Here is a 20,115-nt window from a genome sequence, read left to right on the forward strand (position 1 = left end):
TGATGTATTTTCTTCTTCATGCATAGTTTCGAGGGCAAGCCTTCCCAATTTACATGGTAGAGTGGGTCTTCGGATGGTACTTGGCTCCTAGCATGGATTAAATGGCTATTACTTGTCATTATTACCCACTAAATGTAAGAATTTGGCTGGATTTAAATGCTTAACACTACAGATTAGCATCTAATAAGATGTTCTTGCATGCGTGCTATTAATATATGATTCTCCGAAGGCTTTTGAAACATTTTTCTTCCGAGCCTTATTAAACTTTCTTTGCATAATACACTCTATATCTTAGTTGCCACTGCTTAAAATAGACAAGCTAATCCCCTGTGTGTGAGTCTGCTTGTTTAGAGATGACTCGATAGTCTCACTCAAGGATGTAATTCTGCTGTATTCAGCTTCTATAAAAACACACAATCTAGGTGTTATGGAAATTATTCCCCAGACACTGAGCAAAGAAGAGGCCATGGGGGTGTGTGCAAGGGTGGATAATGCCTCTTCAGACTCGGAATGATGAAGGACAGCAAAGACAAGTGGAATAAAATGATTGGAAGACAAGGCAGATTTGCATGTTAGATCATGAAGATGGATTGTGCGCCAAGTAATGATACTGTTTGTGCAGGCTCAGTGGCCGGTGCCAACAAGACCTGGGCCTGATTTTATCTGCTTATTCTTGAAGTCTCAGTGTAGACATCTGCTTTTTTTCAGAAGGGCCCTTCTGGTCAGCTTTGCTCATTTAATTTGTTCCTCATTGGGTGGTCAACCATAGAAAAGTTGACCTGATCATTAAGGCCACCTTCCCGGTGCCTGGCACAGTGCTGGGTACACCCTAGGCACTCAGATATGTGGGATGAAAGGAAGGGCTCGGTTCCTAAGAATGCACCTAGAACAAAGATGCTGTGCGTGTGTTTTGGTATCTTTCTCTCCCAGCTGTCTCATGGTGGTTAGACAGCCCACCCAGTATTCTATCCTTCGTTTCACTGGTTGGGGGGGGGGGGGCGGCGGCTATCTGTTGTCTCTTCTTATTGGGAAGCGGAGCAAAATGAAAACAGTGTCTGTGTGAAGAACTGCCCCTGGCAGCAACCCTCACTGATGCTGGTCCCTGCCCATGGGTGGAGCGATGGGGTGACTCTACTCCTGGCTCCTCATTGGCCCATCCTCCACCCTCTGTTCCCCTAAGAAGTCAAGTATGGATCTTGTCTGCTAGTTACCTTTAGCCCAGTGGGCAGCAGGGTAGGATTCGGCATGTGACTAATGCCCTGAAAGACCTTGGCAGGCCTGGTAAGCACCCGCTGAGCTGCCCTGGCCCCCACCCCACCCCCATCCTCACTGCCCTTTTCTGATTCTGCTGTGGTGTGTCACCTAGCAGTCAGCTGTCGGTGGCACAGATGGTGAGTGATTTTTGTGGGCACGGGTACTTTCTAGAATCAAAATCTGAAGACGCTTGTTTATCTGTTCTTTCTCTGTTAGCATTGTTAATCTCTGTGTGTGTGTGTGTGTGTATACACATATACACATATGCTTACTCTTGCTCTGAGCCATAGCACAAGCTTAAACAAGCTGAATCAATGTGTTATTATGTTGAGTCCTGTCATATTGTTGGTTAGGGAAAGCAGCTTGCTATTCTGATAGTCTGTGGGGGGAAATGTGTAAATTTGATTTAAAAGGATGGTTTTTATTTCAAAAAGCATTTTTAGTCTTGTGACCTAGCTTTGAAAGGGATGTGTGCTGTGTGAGCTCTCAGGGGCAGAGTGAGCACCTGTTGCATTGCCGTGGTGTTTAGCACAGTGTCTGGGCTCCTTTCCTATTTCTTCCTCAGCTGTGTGCTGGCCTTGAGGGCAATTATCCATCCATAAGTGTTTAAACCAGAACTGTTCTTGCTCTCTCTAGTGCACACTTAATTATTTTAGACTAGTCTATATAAATCGCTTATAAGATGTTATTTGGGGCTTTGATATATGTCATTTATTTACCTAGTTTTCTACTGTATATCTTGCCCTCTCATTTTGGCTCTGTAAACTATAGGTGAGCATTTTTATCACCACGGTAACTTAGTATTCCGAGCTCAGGCTTAATCACAGAGCTTTGGTAGAGGAAATGATTACAATATCTAATATTTATTGAGCAATTTCTTGTATGTGGCACTGTCCTCGGGTGTAGATGGGAATCCTTTAGTAGTACTGAAAGCTCACTGGGATGTTTTCATCTCCTTTTGCAGAGATGCAAACCAAGGTTCGGCCAGGCAGACTAAACTCTCCCCATGCCAGTGAGGCATGACAAGCAGGCCTTGGTTCTGGAGAGTAGGCCTCGGTACCGTTTTTGCCTTTCTCGCAGATACAATTCCATAACCCCTGTACACTTCTGGCATTTGTTTAAAGTCCATCACACCAATTCATTTATTCATTTTTAGTTATAATATCTCGGGGAATATAGAAGAAAGTGATCTAATTAGAGCAGCCAATCACGGATCGCCTGACATTTATAGCCACTTTTGTTGGGAAGCTGAGAGACATGTTGAAATTTAGGCTGGTCTGTTTTACCTGTTGGGGAACTTGTTCTGGATTCTCCTGGCAGATGGAGCACCTGATGGCCTTAGGTGGTTTGGGCTTGTTCATGCTTCTGCACTCATATTATCCCTGTTAACCTTTATAGTGAGGGTTGAGTGTGTTTGCTTAGGTGGAAGAGGACCAAGTTGTAATTTCTTTCTTTTCTGAACTACTTGAGCATTTTATGGCAAGAATTCTTTGAGTAAAATCTTTTTAATGTGGTTAATAAAAACTTTTTTTACACACTATAATGGAGAAATGGAACAAAACTAAATGACTAAAGTGTTATCAGAAAAATGATTTTTTGGGGGGAGGGACCTGGACTGTTAGATTGTGGGTTTAATGCCTTGATTGGTCAGCAAGCCATAGCCCTCATGGCTGATCTGGGTGAACTCTAGAGAAGTGTTCTGCCCCTGGAGTGAACATGGCATCTTTCTCTTCAAACAGAGTTCTGCCTAGGGAGCCACAGGACCATGGAAGTCCACGAATTGTTCCGGTATTTTCGAATGCCAGAGCTGATTGACATCCGACAGTATGTGCGTACCCTTCCAACCAACACACTAATGGGTTTCGGAGCCTTTGCAGCACTCACCACCTTCTGGTACGCCACAAGGCCTAAGGCCCTGAAGCCACCATGTGACCTCTCCATGCAGTCTGTGGAAGTAGCGGTAAGTAGGGTCCCAGCCTGCCTTGTGGGCTCTCTCGTCACGTTCTCTGACTACTTTAACCTCATGGATTTGTGGGTGAGGACAGTTTAGAAAGAGTGGTGGGTAGTAACACACCTAAAGGTAGAGCACAGGGACGGAAAACGTGAGGTGGGTTAGCTGTCTCTCCACAGTTATACTGGAGGTAGTTCCAGAAATCACATTGAGCTTCCCTGGGCTAGGCTGCGTAGAGGAACAGAAAATTCCACCAGGAGAAAAAGAGCACAGAGCCAGGTCCGGCAGGGAAGAGGCAACGGAAGCTACAGGGAATTTTCTTGTGGCACATCTGATCTGTAGAACTCACTCTCACACTGTTGAAAGGGGCTCTGGCTTCACACAGGCTAAGGCTCTAATTGGCATTTAACAGATTATCGTAGCCTCGGGGTCTAGGACAGGACAGGAGGAAACAGCCTGAGGCAAGGACACAGATGTCCTTTCATTGTGAGTGCTATGTTGTCTGTGGCCAGAGCAAACCAAAGGCCATGAAGTAGCCATGACCGTGAAAGCCCAGCATGTATGATTAGGGCTGGTGGGCGGGATGGCATAGGAAGTCTCTAGACCCATCCACATGGAGAATCTTCCTTAGAGCTCCTGTCTCCTCTTCCTTTCCTACTTAATCTCTCCAAAGCTCACAGAAAAACACAAGCCAAGGAGCCACGTTCTCTGGGTGCTTTGACCCATCACCTACTTTCTGCCTCACAGTTACTCTCTTTCCTCTGCTTTGGTCAGAGTTAGCTTTCGGTAGTTATTACTTTCACCACAGAAGGAGGTTGTGAAACAAAGACTGCTTTTTTGCTGCTTTTAGATAGAGAGGTTAAAGGTCTCCCAATTTCCCCCAGATTGGTTGCTGTAGCAGACCAGCGTGCCTATCCATAGAAAGCCCCAGCCAGATTGATAGCTTTGTGCTGCTGATGGGATTTTAGTTCTTTACTTTAAATCAGCTCTTGAATTCACTAATATGAAATTCTTAAGATATACCAAATGTGTCAGTAGTCTATGGCAGATACAGGTAGGGACTGTCACTGAGAAAGCCAGGCTCTCTGCTTCATTTCTACTGGGACGGTACGGGCGGCGTTCTGCCTAGCTTACCACACACCAGTGACGAACTTAACTTTTTCTTGAGTTGATGTGACTTTGTGGCATTCTTCCTCTTCTGCGTGGCACCTGGTGTCCCAAGTACCATCGTTGCCACTATCAAAAGGGTAGCTGACTGGTAAGTTTAGACACCAATAATTCAGCAGTAACTGTTGGAAATGCCCAGTTCTCACTAAAGAGACATTATGGGGACACGTGCAAAGAAAGATTTATTTCTGGTTTTTTTTTTATGCATGCCTGTATGTGTATAAGTGTTCAGTGCCGCATGCAGATACTCTCAGAGGCCAAAACATGATGGCCTGTCCAGGACTGGAGTTACAGATGGTTGTGAGCCGCCGTGTGGGTGTGGGGACTGAACCTGAGTCCTCTGAGAGAACAGGCAATGCTCGCAACCACCGAGCCATCTCTGCAGCACCCAGTGTGTGTGTGTTTTAAGTTCTATCTTAGCATGAAATGATTGCCCCTTATTAAAACAATTATATTCTGTCCCTGAAGAACAGTTTACAATTACAGATAAACAGGACACTAAAATTATAATTTTATTATCCAGTAGATAGTTCTGATTTTTCTCTTTGTTTATAAGAAATAGATGTAGACCTGAGTTTCAGAATTCAGAGATTTTTGGAATAATGAACTTGCTTTACTTTTTAAAAACTGAAATATAAAAATTTAAGTTTAAACATAGTCGGAGTTTGGGAACTCAGTGTGTCATTATAGACACATTGCTTTAATGAGCATTGTTTATGGGCCTCTGTTGGCAAGAAAGCCATCTCACTCATTTCCTAAGGTACTGTTTCCTGTGACCACTCAGGGTGGTCGAGAAGATGGATGTATGCTGTGGACCCGATAGGAAAGCCAGTACAGCTCTGCCAAGTGGCTGTACTGAGGATGGTTTAGTCAGGCTCTACTTCCTGTCCCAGAGTATGTGGTTGCAGCTCACCCATGAGCCCAGCTGACCTAAAGGCCAACCTCACCCTTGGGGTCAGGGGGAACACCCACGCTGCTGTGCCGCTCCATGACTGAAAACGGCTGGTTTTGTGAGGGTGGGTTGTTTGTTAAATCACTTCCATACCTGATATACAAGATCTCCTATTTTCTTCACCTGTCCTTGCTTGTGATGTTTGAGTTCCTCACATTCCCTTAGAGAAGATGCTGCTCACGGTGTTGACAGTGACATGAGACCTGTGTTGATTGGTTAGGGTCCAGGCCCTGGTGGCTGCAGTCAAGGGGCACATCAAGACTTGTTGTGAGGCTGAGAAGTGTGTAAACTGATGACATGACCTAAGGTACAGTAAAGGGGAAGGTTTTTTTATTGTATGAAGGAGAAAACTGTCAGAGGCATCTGGAAGAGTCTAGAGCAGAAAGAGAAAGTAGTAGGCTGAACACGGCCAGGAGAGTGGGCCTGGCAATGAAAACAGCGGGAAGGGCAGGTGAGAGTTGAAGACAGAAAGACCAACAGAGGTAAAAGAGGGACCAAGAGAGAACGAAAGAGAAGAAGACAGACGAGAGAGCATAGCGAAGTAGCAGGGTTACAAGGAGAATGGGTAGGTGGTGGAAGCCCATGAGCCGCTGAAGTGTGGGGTAGGGGCAGCTGAGAAGGGCCAGGATGTAGGATAGACTCTGAAACATGTAACAGGTATTTATGATACTGAGGGAGCTGGAACCCAGAATGCACTTTGGTATGCTAATTGAAGGCATCACACAGAGCCATTGGTCCCTTCTGCCAGTGATACCAAAAATGGCTTCTTTGGTAGACAGAACCAGCATCACAAGTTCCTGAGGACTGCTGGCTTTTGTCTAACCCTCAGTTTGGGGAAACAGACTTTCCCTTAGACCTGACAAGAAGGACCTGGAAGATAAAGACATGACAGCCCTGATATCCCTTCTAACCTCCATATTTATGTCTGAAAAACATAAATAGCGTCTCTATCAAGCACTGCTAGAAGGCTTACATCTCCCCAGCCTGTGGTGTGTTTGGTGTTAGTTAGTTTAATTCTGGAGAGGTGGACTACTGTGGTAAAGTAAGGTTAGATGGGTCCAGGTAAATCAGAGCCTTGGGACTCGGGTGGAAGCTCTTCTGAAAATGAACATGTAGGCCTGTATGTTTGGCACTTGGGAGGCTGAGATAGGAGAAGCAAAAGTTTGGGGGGCAGCCTGGGCTGAATGGCAAGATCCTGCCAAAACAAAACAAAGAAGAAAAGAAAGGTAAATGGTGGCTTCTGTGGCTATAGAATCAAAAACTGTTAAGAATCAGGTGGTTGGGTATATAGGGGAGCAGAGGAAGGCATAGAGTTGCAAGACTCCAACTGTCTGTCTGTTCTGGATCTGCCTTTGGCCCAGGCTAGACACAGATGTGGCTGGAGGGGAACTCAGCCCACTTTTGATGCTCAAAGGACAAAGCGCAGAGGAGATCCATGGGAATTACTGGACACTGAAGGAGGCAGTAGAAAGAACAGAGAGGTAGATGTTAGCACTGAGTGCCTTACCTGCTAAGTTAGGTTAGAAAGGCTTGCCACTACCACTTCAGTGGAAACTCATGTTTGCTTCTCCTCCAGTTATTGAAATGAATAGATTGGAACACATGAAAATGTATTTGTAAGTCCTGTAAGCCCTTAGCCTTTCTAGAACAATCTTTAGACTATCAGAACTTAGGGTGGAATATGCTTCTGGTGACTAAACCACAGGCCTAGCAGATTCAGTGTCTACGTGTGTTACTGAATGTGGGTTCAAGTTCAGATTCATAGCTTCTACTAGGAGAACCAGCTCCCTGGGTATCACTTACCTTGTTTCCAAGTTGGATGACTTAGCTCCAAGGTAAATGGTATTGGGGATGCATGCTAGCTGACGACCCTCATCCATTGAGGGTCAAAACTGAACATTCATGTGTCAGGCTGCATGTGGCTAGTGATTCTTAGCATGTTAATCATATGTTTCAGAACATCTAATACAGAGGGTGTGGCAGTCCCCCTGTACTCGTGGAATCCATTTGTCAGGCTTGCATCCATGCGGCAAGTGCTTACGCTTCTGCCACACGGCGTACATAACAGCGGGGTAGGACAGGCTCCTGTCCTTGGGAAGCCTCTGGCCAGTGAGAGGAAATGCTCAGGGCCCTCATCTCTGTGGCAGAGGCTAAGTGCCATTGTCCAAGTAAGAGCTCCCATGCACACTGCAACAGGAACAGCTGGCCTGTGGGACATGTTACGGAGTGAGATTTTTCCATGTGACCACATGGAGAGCAGGTGGGGGCATGCTTCCACCTGCTCTGTTTTCCCATGTATATGTGTAAAGGCCCGCTTACAAACTGGCAGATGCACTTTCTTCATCACAACAGAGCGGGTCGTTGACTCATACATTTTTATGAAAACTTACTCACACCACACTTGTGGAAATAAAACAAGTACAGGCCTGTAAGGGTAATGATGGCGAAATTCTAAAGAATGGCGTGCCCTTTGGGACTTGGAAGCCCATGGCCAAGTTCTCTGAAACAGGGACCTCTGGTTGGAGTGGGCAGCATCAAATACTCCTGGAAGGAGAACACCCAGGATCAGACTTGAGTGGAAAGTACTATGGAACGAGATTGCAGTTGGATGATGGTGTCTCTGGCTGTTTGACACAAGCCTGAAGGTCTGGGAAAATGTCAAAGCCACTTAGTTGTACAAAGAGGACCAGTGATCTGTAATTGAAGGGAAAGTAGCAGCTGAGTACTGAACCATATTAGGAACCATGGTGGCATGTGTTTATTTCGGCAGTTGTTTATAAATATGACACAGTAAGTCCTGCTCTGCTGTCATCTGTACATGTAAACTAATTCTCACCCTGTGGAGTGTTGGAACACAGAGCAGTCAGTAGCATGTGTGGGACTGGAAGGACCCAAGAGGCTTCAGAAGTGGTGCGGTGAAACCCCAGGTGTGTATCTGTCATCGCCATGTGAACCCTGTTTTCAGGTAGCAGCCACTTCCATTGACTTACCCTTTGTCAACTCAAGGTCGTGGTCACTGTTTCCCATGGCCAGCTCTCTCCTGGTCTTGATTGCAAAATAATTGTACAAGTGGTCAAATAAAGATGAGCCAAGGTTTGCCACCCCCAACCCCGCACTCCACCTTCCGGTCTCCTAGTCCACTTCCACCAACCCGGAGAGTTTCTGGATGTATTTTCCCAGCTGTTTGGGCATCTGGAATGTCTTCAGCAGACAGTCCTGACAGGGCAGTAGGGATAAGAGAGAAAGAAAGCATTCTCAGGGTGCCTCTGTTTACGGGTTCTTTGCAGACATCAGTGTTCTCATACCTTGGTAAGGTGACTTTAGACCTTTCTCAAAACTGAACAGGCTTCTTAGTGAATTGTGAAAACCTTTCTGAATTTTGTTTTCTGACGACACCCATCCTTTTGGAACCTGAATATAAGCAGGGGCTCTGAACCTTCCTAGTGGTGACCCCCAGCCATAAAATTACTTTGTTGCTGTTGCATAGCAGTAATTTTGCTCTCTATGACTCATATGTAAATACCTGATATGCAGGAGAGTTGACATGTGAAACACATGCAGCAGGTGCCTGAGCAGTGGCAGTGTGCTGGGGGCTCTGTGGGTGGGAGCAGGGGTGACTGAGAGCTAGGGGCAGAGCTGCCAGCCTTTACACCAACCCCAGGCTACAGAAGGAACACAGGGTCTTAGGAATTTAAGGAAAGAAAGCAGCTGATTATTAGTGTTAAAAAACAAAACAAAACAACAAAAAACCAATATGTTGGAGCCAAAAAGATGTCCCAGTGGTCAAGAGTACTTGCTGTTCTTACATAGGACTGAGGTTCAGTTTCCAGCACCCACATAGTGGCTCACAGCCTCACATCTGCACTCATACACATAAAAATAAATAAACCCAAAATAACAATGTATATAATATATAACGTACATATATGTTACGTAGTCTCCAGAATCAGGAGACATAAATGTTCCCTGCTTTCCTGTCCCCGCCTTTGCCCATTCCTGCCCTCAAGGGGAATTTGGAGCTTTTACTTTGTAATTTAGCCTAATTCAACCTGAACTGTGTTTACTAATTCAGTGTGTACAGAGGCTGATCTCAAAGAGACCTTAGCCCCCTATAGATGCCGGAGAATATACTGGTAGCACTGGTAGCAAAGGCCTTGACTGTAGTGCTTTAGAGTCACCCTCTTGTTTGTAAACTTGGGAAGCCATATCCACGTTGGAGCAGACCTGTAACCCCCTGCTTTCCAGTCATGATCGCTTAGGCTCTGCACAGTGAGCCTGTTTCTGAAGCACAGCCCAGTCCCTACCCCACTGCAGGTTAGAAGGACCACACGGAAGACCTTTTCCATTTCTCCTCCCAAACCCTAGCCTTTTCCTTACAGTTCAGCGAGAGTGGGGCCTTTGCCCAGCTTTACCTGTACTTGAGAGTTAGTATCTCTTCTCTGACATCTCCTTACTGCTTCATTTTCAAGCCTTTGCTAATTAGTTTAATTGCTAATAATTAGAATTATAATAAACACCTTATCCTTGGGTTATGTTGTCAAGTTGATGAGGAACACAGTTAACTTGTGGTTTGGTTTCCATCTTTCCCCCAGCCCTGAAGATTAAATAACACCAAAAGCTTAAACTGAAGTAAAGAATTACTTAGCTAAACGTGACCCTCTAGAGTGGGGGCTCTCAACCTTTCCTAGTGGTGACCCCCAGCCATAAAATTACTTTGTTACTGTTTCATAGCAGTAACTGTGCTGCTCTTAGGAATCATAGGTAAATATCTGATATGCAGGAGAGCTGACATGTGACACCCTCCACCCCCGTCAAAGGGTCCTTTGACCCTCCAAAGGGGTCTCGATCCACAGGTTGAGAACCGCTGCGCTGGAGCCGTTGGAGAATTGGGAAGTAGATGGAGAGAGTTGTCCTGTGTTGAAGGATATGCTCATCACTAGTTAGCTAACGCCATCTGTTTCTCAGACTTACCCTGAACTCAGGACTGTGATTCTCCGTGCCTCGATTCTTCCCCTTTCCCTGCCATGACAGCTCATGTTCATGGCACTGCTGCTCATGCCCCCTCCCGAGGCCACTGCAGCAGTCTGAGCCCACGGAAATGCTTTTTCCCTCTAGTTCCTCCCCTCGGCCTGTCCTACACACCGTCTACGCTTGTGCTACGTTTCTGTCTGTGGTGCTAATCTTCACTCCCTTGCTTGGGACTTGTCTTTTGGATCCCCTGACATTCATATGGAAACCCAGAGTACTGGGTCTCACCCTTGGCCACAGGTTCATCCGTTATCCATCCCTATCCTAACAATTTCAGCTTCCCCAGTCTTTGTTTCGTAGACCTGTGCTGTAAGATGTAAGAAATATTAAATATGAGCCTTTCTATTAAATAATATAAAACTTTTCATCTCTTCCACCTTTTAGGACTTTTATGCACATTTTTAATCCCCCATCCCAACCTGATAAAACCTTTGTTTACACAAAGGCCTCGGGCTGCATTCCAGGAATTTTATGACTTTAAGTCACACGGGCTAATCAAATAAGACTATGAGGTCCAGCTCCCGCCAATGGGGTAAGGACACGGTCACCACCACCGAGTGCATTCTTTTGTCTGTGTGTTCACCCTTCTGAGTGCTACCTCTTGTTTGCCTGGTCCACATATTTAACTGGAAGGACCCAAACTTATTTTCTAACAAAGAAAAACCTGGTGAGTGTGCCCCTCAGGGTCCACACTTCCTCTTGCCTGTCCTTGATCTTCCTCGTGTTGGAACTGGCCAGTATTCCTTAGAGGCTCTCTGGTCATTCAAGGACAAGATGTGTTAGTTACTTCTGCACCGCAGTGGCCACAACACCGGACTCAACTTCTTAAGGCAAGAAAGGTCATGACCTCACAGTCTCACAGGGTTTCTGCCATCACAGCAGGGAAGGCACTGTAAAGCGCCAGTTCACTCTGGCTGCAGAAGCTGTTCGTGTTCCCACAGACAGGAAGCAGAGAGCCAGCCAAAAACCCAGGTCAGATACACCACACCGTAAAACACCTACACCTGGTCACCCACAACTGTCTGCGAGCCCTCACCTTTTGAAAGTTCCACAGCCTGTTGATAGAGTGCCTAGCTAGAGCACACGTAGTAACAGTATGAGCCTGTGGGTGGGTTCAAACCATTACATCCGCCCCCTGGACCCCAAGGCCAATGATCATTTCACTACATAAAATACACTTAGTCCAACTTAGAGTCCCACAGCCTTCACAGATCTGTCGCTGTCTAAAAGTCAACCTCCAGAATCTTTGCTGAGATCCCGAACAGTTAGCTATGGGCTCCGAGAAAATACAGAACCTGTATGCTTCCGGTATACAACCACACAGAGTAAACACCCTCATTCTGAATGGGAGGAATGGTGGCATAACAAGGAAGGCGGGGCAGGCAGGACCAAGCAAGGCCCAAAGCCAGCAAGGCACACATCAAATCCTACAAATGCTCCATGCCCAGCACGAGAGGCACTTGTGATATGCGCTCTGGTGGGCTTGGGAAGCCCCTCTCTCTGTGTGTGGCACACACAGCCTCCGTCCTGGGATGGCTCTGTTTTGTGTTTAACGCTTTCCTTGGCAGACAGCCTATGTTCTTGTCACTGGCATCCTGTAACTCTGTTGTAACTTACTCTTCACTTTCATAGCTTCATTTACAGACCTCTCAGGGCCTCCCTGCACCAAATTGGACCTTCATATGCCTGGCCTGGTTCACAAGATTTTCTTAAAATTCTTGGTGGAAGCTGCCATGGTTCTTCTATTCTGCATGCCCACACAACTAGTACCACGAAAAAACTGACCCATTTCTGCTGTCAGCCTGAGCAGTCTTGGGCCTTCTTGCACCACGGCCACAGTCACTTCTGAGTTCCACGGTGGCAGAACCTGGGGAAAATGCTTTCTTAGGCAGCTCTGTGCAATTAAAGCACCCCAAGCAGACACGCTTTTATTGTCTCCAGAGCCTTTCAAAATAGCACCACTGGCTAGGGAACAAGCATTCAAAACAGGAGGCTGTGGGGGACCGTTCAGATTCAAGCCATAGCAGAAGTCTTCGGCTCCTTGTGCCTTATTTACCTATTAATCCCAGCTGTTCCACTTTGAGCTGGGAGAGCCTCTGTCTGGAATGCAGGCCTCGTCCTTGCTTTTCAGGTGATAATAGTGTATTGAGAAATGCCATGAACGTTCCCGTCACCGACAGTGGATGAGTGGTAAGGAAGGGACCATCCTGAGCAGAGTGTCATGAGACACCCTGTGGGCAGCATGGGACAGCCAGGCTGCCTGGCCTTCATTTGGTGGGTAAAGTGGATTGGACCCAAGCCCAGGAGGTAGTAATTTATGGCATATAACCCTTCTGCAGCCAACCTCCCATCTCAGCCTCTACTCCTATCAACTCCTTCCTATTTCTATGCCCTTGGTCTTTTTTTTTTTTTTGTCCTGCATTCTATAGGCTTCTCACTAGGAGTTGGGCCGATCAACTCTGACTGCCCTTTGACCCTGCCTGGTGGGGTGGCTTCCTATTTTCTTTCATCAAACCTCAAGCCAGAAGTGATCTCTGATCTCTTCCACTTTTTGGATAGTCCTTTCTTGTGGTGCTGGAAGGTCTCATATCATGGTCTAACTTCCCTCAAGGGTTTCCCGTGTGTTGTAAGTGTGAATTTCCCTCCTTGAAATGTGGAACGAGAATTGGGCTCTAACCTAGTAGTTGAACTCCTAGAGGCATGTTCCTGAGGCTATCTGGACCTTGCATAGTATCTCTGGTCCTAGAGAAATCCATAGCTCCTGTTACTTCAGGAGGCTAAGCACTGACATTCTGTCCATGCTCAAGACTCCCTGTAGGTAGGCCCTGGCAGGTGGAGACAGCTTAGATGAAGATGTTCAGCAGCACGTGCACACACCAGTCCATGCTGCGCATCAACAGCTGGAAAGACCCGCATCTCCTCACACTTATGTTCAGTAGCTGACGATTTTAACCCTGAGACACCACTCTGGAGCTGAAGGTCCTAACAGATTGTATTGTAGCTGGAAATGAGAGAGAGTTGTAGCAGTAACCTCAAGTGTAGGTGACTCATGGGGGTAAAATTGAGTGGTCTATTGTTTCCTCCTCAGGGAAGGATCGATCTCTGTTCTGTTGGTGGATGCCTTTGAGGATTGTTAAAGTATATGCGATGGTGGCATTTTCCTGTCGTCCTTTCTCTCTCTCTCTCTCTTTGGCCTTGTCCGGCAGGACAGGTACTTATAAATCTGTAAGCTGCAACAGATAAATCTTCTCTTCCTCCTCTTCTTCATCCTCTTCTTTTTCCCCAAGATTCCATTCACAGCCCCCTTGTCTTAGCCTCATTCCTCCAGAGCTGCCATGTTCTTCAAGGAAACAGCTGACTGAACATTAGCACGTCAACAATTCCGCATTTCTTCATTCAGCTTCATTCTTCATTAGCCACCGCATAGCAGTTTGCATTTATTTTATATCTAACTGACAGTGATTGCATGTGTTGATGGTGTACAGTAGGTGGAATAGGCTCAGAGAATCTACTTTACAGTCTCGTCATTATATATTACAGTGTATTCATTATCTACCTGAGAATTGCTAGAACAGGAAAGTTTAAGTGTTTGTATCACAAATAAATGACAAGTCTTAGGAAAAAAATCGGCCTGTTGATTAGCTTCGTCTGGCCACAACGTGCATCAAATCTAGAGGCCCCATGCTGCGGGCTTCTTGTTAACATCCTGCTTGCCTCTGTCCTTCCCATAGGGTACGGATGGTGCACGGAGGTCGGCGCTCCTCGACAGTGACAAGCTCTTGGTGTACTACTACGATGATGTCCGAACGCTGTACGATGGCTTCCAGAGGGGCATGCAGGTGTCAAGTAAGCCGGAGCTGTGCTGCCGTGACCCGCGCTCCGCCTTCCTTTCAAAAAGGCACACCTGCCGGGCTTTCACACAGCCAGCATTGCAGTGTTCTGTCTCCTGGAGTTTGTTTAGAGGCAGTCTCAAAGTGGACAGGGCTCTCCACGTGTTCTCTGTGACCAACAGTGATACAGGGGCAAATATGTCCTACATTTGGTGGACAGTCACGTGTTCTGGACTCCAGGGTTTTCTGTAGTTTAAAAGAAAATGTTCAGATGTCCCTAGCCCATCATTTTTCTAGCTTACTGGGCTCTTCACATAGGAATTTTGCGAGAAATACTGACTTTCCAGGGGAGCAGTACCCATCAGAAACACCCTAGAGAACCTGGCCATCCATTCCAGCTTCTCCCCAGCCCCACTCCCTGAATCAGCCAGCCCTCAAACGAGAGTGCTGCTGGTCCTCCTCACATGCTCATACACTTCCTTTCTCCCCGATCCTAACGCTGCCCTTCCCACCCTCACTCAGTGTCTTGACACGTTAGTGCTCTTTTTACATGTCTGCACTTCACTGTCTCTGGAAACATCTTCCTACTCTTGCCATCTTACTCTTTTCTCCAGTGGGGCATCTCCCCCTTTTCCTGTCAGCATCACACATCTGCTTCTTGCCAAGTAGTCTTCAGCACACAGGTGTCAGCCTGGCCTGGCCTGTCTTTTGCCCTCTAGCCTACACTCCTTGAGAACACGTGCTGCCGCTTCGCTCTCCCTGCCGCTTCGCTCTCCCTGCCGCTTCGCTCTCCCTGCCGCTTCGCTCTCCCTGCCGCTTCGCTCTCCCTGCAGCGCTGACACAGGACCTGTCTGTACTGGGTACTCAGTAATTTTCCATGAAGGAAGACACATCCTTTTTAAGGGTTATTTTTGCTTTCCTAGGTTCCTTTATAGAAATAGATCTGTTTTTGTTTTGAAGGGGAGGTGAGGGTTGAAACAGGGTTTCTCTGTGTAGCCTTGGCTGTCCCGGAACTCTCTCTGTAGACAAGACTAGCCTCAAACTCAGAGATCCACCTCCCTCTGCCTCCCAAGTGCTGGGATTATAGGCATGTGCCACCAGTGCCCGGCTTAGAAGCAGATCTTCAGATCCATACTTTAGCTTCTGTTTTTGCCCCTGGTAGCCGGATGACGCTCTTACAGTCAGGACCCAGAGGAGATTGCTTTCCCTGTGCTCCGTGATACACTGCCAGTAGTATGTGGGCACTCCAGTGCCTGCTGTTTATTGCAGTGGGATAGTCTGAGTGCTCAGGCCACTGTGTTCCGACAAATCTTCGCATAAAAGGCTTATTAGCCCATTGTAGAGAGAAAGCAGACTTCCTTGTCTATCATTTAATACATGAACTTTTTGAAGGTACTATCAAGGTCTGAGTTTATCTATGGCAATAAATCTTCCTGAGGTAGATCAAGCCAGTATCAAGCTACATAGGAATACATGTGTTGTAACTTCCTTGCCACAGGGAGTGGCATTCACACTGCACTTCTGACAATTAGACAACTTTTTGTTCCATTGGCACTTGCCTGATTGGAAAATGAGCGGTCTTCAATAAAATCACAGGAGAAGGAAAGTTAAGCTTTCTAAATACACAATGACTAAAGGTAGCTGCTTTCTAAGTCATTTTTTTTTCCCCCTTTAAGAATCATTTTATCACTGGGTGGTGGTGCATGCCTTTAATCCCAGCACTAGGGAGGTAAGTGGCTCTGTGAGTTCAAGGCCAGCCTGGTTTATGAAGGGAGATCCAGGACAGCCAAGGCAACACAGAAAAACTCTGTCTCCAAAAACCAGAGAGAGAGAAAGAAAGAGATTTTTATCCTAAACTTGAAATTTGCTAGGCTGTCCTCAGGATTAAAATATTACAGATCAGCAAAGCCTAGCATTTGCTTAACTGGCCAGAAGTTTGCTCATGGGCAGGAGAAGTTAGCCTAGAACCTAAACCTAATTTAAATTTTTAAAAATTATTATGTGTATGTTTTGCCTGGTAGCATTTACATAAAATGTCCACAGAAGCCAAAAGAGGGTATCAGACCCACCAGAACTAGAGTTACATATGGGTCACCATATGGGTGCTGGGAATTGAACCCAAGTCTTCTAGAAGAGCAGCCAGTGCTTTTAACCACTGAGCCATTTCTGTAGTCCCCTTAAACCTAATATTTTTAAGATGCACCTAGATGTACATTAATGTTAGCTGGGGATGCTTTTTAAAAAAATACTAAAGCTCATGTTCACGCTCATCCAGTCATGTCAAAGATTTTCAAGTTTGCAGGTGAGCTGGTGCCTAAACACCACAGTTTTAAACTGGGTTCAGTGTGCTGTGCCCATAGAGAGCCAAACAGTAAATATGTTAAGCCTTAGGCTTTTGGGGCCATACAATCTCTGTATCTTCATACGTAGGCGGGTGAGTTAGTAGACTGTGTTCTACTAACATTGCTTACGAAAACAGCCATTGGCTCATCAGGGCCCTTGGCTGCAGTTTGCCAGTCGCAGATCTTGAGGAATAATATGGAGCCAGTTCCTACAGCTGAGGGGTCTCCCATCTGAGAAGCAGCACTGGTGACCCTGACATGCCCTCTCAGCCTTAGTTATACTACTGTAAACTGTAGCAGGTCTGGAAAAAAGAGTGTTCTGGCAAATCTGTTATTAGGGATAATAGGGAAGTCATTGAGCCCAGTTTATACCATCCTCCCAACTGCTGACTGATAATTTGAATCCACTTGTGTGCCATGATTCTCTAGACATAAACTATATAATAGAACCAGGCTTGTCAGGGCCCATACCAAATCAGAACACCTTTACATATTTAGACATGGACTGGTGAACCTAGACATTATGACATCATCACTTTCCTCCCCTTCCTTCCTTTGTGGGTGGGGATTGAAAGTCATCAGGGCTGGACAGGGTGCAGGAAGTAGCCAAGGCAAGACAGTATCCTGAAGGATGCTTTCCCAATGTTGCCATCCTATCATAAGCACACCAAGGGATTAACCCAGTGATTAGGTCGGAGCCTTAGGACTCCATGTGTCAAAAGCCTGCCACCTAACCCTTCAACACATGACCTTTGGGTGAACATTTCATTCTGAGTTGGAACGCCTGAAGCTTCCATAGAAATGACTGCCTCTTCTAAAAACCCATTGTAATATTTCCACACTCAGCCACTGGCATGAAGGAAAAGTCACAGGTTAAATGTTCTTAAAAATCATGTTAACTGGGTATGGTGCTGCACACCATTAACCCAAGCATTCTGGAGGCAGAGGAAGGTAGATCTCTGTGAGTTTGAGGCCAGCCTGGTCTACGTAGAGAGTTCTAGGACAGCCAGAGCCACATAATAGAGCGTGTCTCAAAAAACCAAAACCACCAACAGAAAAAGATGGTCATGTTAATATTTGCCTTTCTTCTTTATTTATCACCTCATCCTTCTGTTTAAGAAACAGAACAAATAAACAAATAGAAAAGTTATTTCAAACTTGGATAGGGGGCAAGGGGACATTTCTAATCTGAGCTCACTATTTCTAATTTGAAGAGTGAGTCTGTCTGACACTGTGAGGAGTAACAAGAGGAACAAATAAAATGATAGAGGAATAGTTAAGGTCAAGGCCGTCTTTTGCTTCATCTTTGTTTTTCTTTTTGTAGACAACGGTCCTTGTTTAGGGTCTAGACAGCCAAACCAGCCCTATGAGTGGATCACCTACAAACAGGTGAGTTCCCCGGCTCTGATAGCTCTCCTCATGGCTGCGACCAAATGCTCAATGGAGACAACTGAATGGAGGGGAGGTTGATTTGGGCTCCCATCTATTGGTGTTCAGTCCGCCGTGGTGGGAAAGATGTGGTGCCTGGCTGTGCATGCTGATAGTATATATAGCTTGTTATAGCTCATTGGATCTGAAAGCTGAGCCAGATCAGAAGCACAGCTAACCTAGACCCTCAAGGCCAGTCCCTGGGACCCCATAGCTGCCAGGTTGGCCCCATGTTCAAAAGGTTCTGCCTTTTCCCAAAGTTCTGCCACTAGTTAGAGGCCATGTGTTTAAGCAAGTGAACCTGTGGGGCCATTTCAAACCCTAGGACCGGCTCTGTAGATGGGCGGGTGCACTGATTGCTGGCCCGGGAAATGTGCTGTACGTTGAGAAAGCCATGGAGCCTCTGAGGAAAAACAGAACATGGAAAATTTTGGAAACCTTTAGCTAACTGATTAAAGAACTGTATTGGGAACCTATATGGATTTCTTGTGAAGTATAATCTTTCAAAATCTCAGAAATTTTAGGAATCTCCAGAAGCAAATGCTTCCCTCCCGTCTTCGCCTGAGGGGTTTCTAGGAAACTTAGAAAGCCCAGTGTGGAGTGTCCCTATTTTCAGATGAGGAAGGCATGCCTCAGGAGAAGGTGTGACTTGCCCGAGTGGCAGAAGCAGGAGCTGAGCCAGGTCTGGGCATGTTGGCATCTGTTCATTGATCCTCAAAACTGTCCTCGACCTGATCTCCAGGGTGTGGCTGTTAACCCCTCGTCAGCTGTAGGGAGAGCACAGACTTTCGGAGGAGATTCCTACCCATCTGCAGAAACGGAAAGCCAGGGTCTCCACACTCTCACACTCAGTGCTCTTTTCCCCACTCATCAGCGGCTCTGACTGTTCAAATCACGGTCTGTGAGCAGTGGGACATTGTATTTTCATCATGATTACATGGAATCAAGCTGGCTTTGCTTTTCCGGTCTGGCCTCAGGATGGGCAGGCGCAGCTGCGAGTCAGTTTAACTGCCTTCCTTTTTCCTACACAGCTGTCCAGGAAATGGCTTTCAGTCCCTGGGCTCCACTGCTGCTTGCTCTGGGGCCAGGTAATCCTGTGACACTCATGAATTCAAATTGACTTTCTTCCTCTGTTTTCAGTAGCTGGCTTGTCTGAAGGTGTGGATGTAGGAGGGAGGGTTGTCCTTTGGAGCAACAAAACCCAGCCTGAGTAGCACCTGTCAGAGCTCCTTGGACTGAGCGAGGCCCTGGAGTTTCCCTTTTTCCTCAGAGAGTGGACAAGAATGAATGTCCAATGCTCTGCTTGGGTAGCAGTTGTCTGTCGCTTGGCTTGTAATACCTTGCCTGTGGCAGGAGCCAGGAGCTCACGTGACCAGGGAGGGATTTCCCTCTTTGTGTTTGGCTTTTACCAAAGCACAAACCAGTTTCTATCGGGTTTTTTTCCGTAAGTTCTATCCAGTTTTTTTCCCATAAGTCAGTGCTAACTCACACCACCCAGCACAGGAGAAGTGAGGACAGGAGGATCACCATGAGTTCCTGGTCAGCTTTGGATACATATTGAGGCAGAGTCCAACTCTGGGCTACAGAAGGAGACCACCTTAAAACACCAAGACAGTTGCTTCCGCTTCCAGAGTCTCTGTAGCACGACTGTGTGTTGGACACTGGGCACTGTATGACAGCCCCCAGGCCCCACAGACCCCCCTAGTGCTCTCTGCATTATTTCTCTTAGATGTGCTGGCGGGGGTGGGGGAGAGAGACAGCTGTTGTGGATTGGTGTTCAAGGCACAGTGGAAGTCCCTGAGGTTTTCTGAAGATGTTGCCATGCGATTTGCACAGTTGAGCCAGAGGCGTGGCAGAAGCTTGGCGAGGGACACAGCTGAATTTAACTGAAGCCAGCTTTGGCTTTGTGGAGATCTTTATCTCACTTTACTTTCTACTCACCCAGCAAGACTGACTTTTAGGAAAGTAAGGATCTCTTTGAGATTTTTTTTTTTTTTTCTGAAGAGCAAAATGGATCGTCTTTCTAGAAACAAATGTATGTGCATTGCCCCAGTAAGCCCTACAAACAATTTCAGGCATTTCTCAAAGTCCAGTCCTTTAAATGCAACCTAGACTTGTGAATTGGTCATGAAGAGAAGGTAGTGTGTCACTCTGCTGTCACCT

General features: G+C 46.4%; 1 protein-coding gene across 3 annotated transcripts in view; it reads left to right on the plus strand.

Moving 5' to 3' along the window:
- Acsl1 (acyl-CoA synthetase long chain family member 1) overlaps positions 1-20,115 on the plus strand; it is a 65,356-nt gene that overhangs the window by 18,559 nt on the left and 26,682 nt on the right. For 2 of the 3 annotated variants that reach the window (XM_055593657.1, XM_055593655.1), the window contains exons 2-4: positions 2,994-3,214; positions 14,084-14,198; positions 17,849-17,913. In XM_055593657.1, coding sequence (XP_055449632.1) covers positions 3,020-3,214; positions 14,084-14,198; positions 17,849-17,913 — 375 coding nt within the window. In that variant the 5' untranslated portion in view covers positions 2,994-3,019. Of the gene's footprint in view, positions 1-1,317; positions 1,392-2,993; positions 3,215-14,083; positions 14,199-17,848; positions 17,914-20,115 lie in introns of those variants that run through there. The other variant, XM_055593656.1, reaches the window with a different exon arrangement.

This window comes from Psammomys obesus, unplaced genomic scaffold (genome assembly GCF_907164565.1).
Source record: "Psammomys obesus unplaced genomic scaffold, mPsaObe1.curated_primary_1811, whole genome shotgun sequence".
Lineage (NCBI taxonomy): Eukaryota > Metazoa > Chordata > Mammalia > Rodentia > Muridae > Psammomys > Psammomys obesus.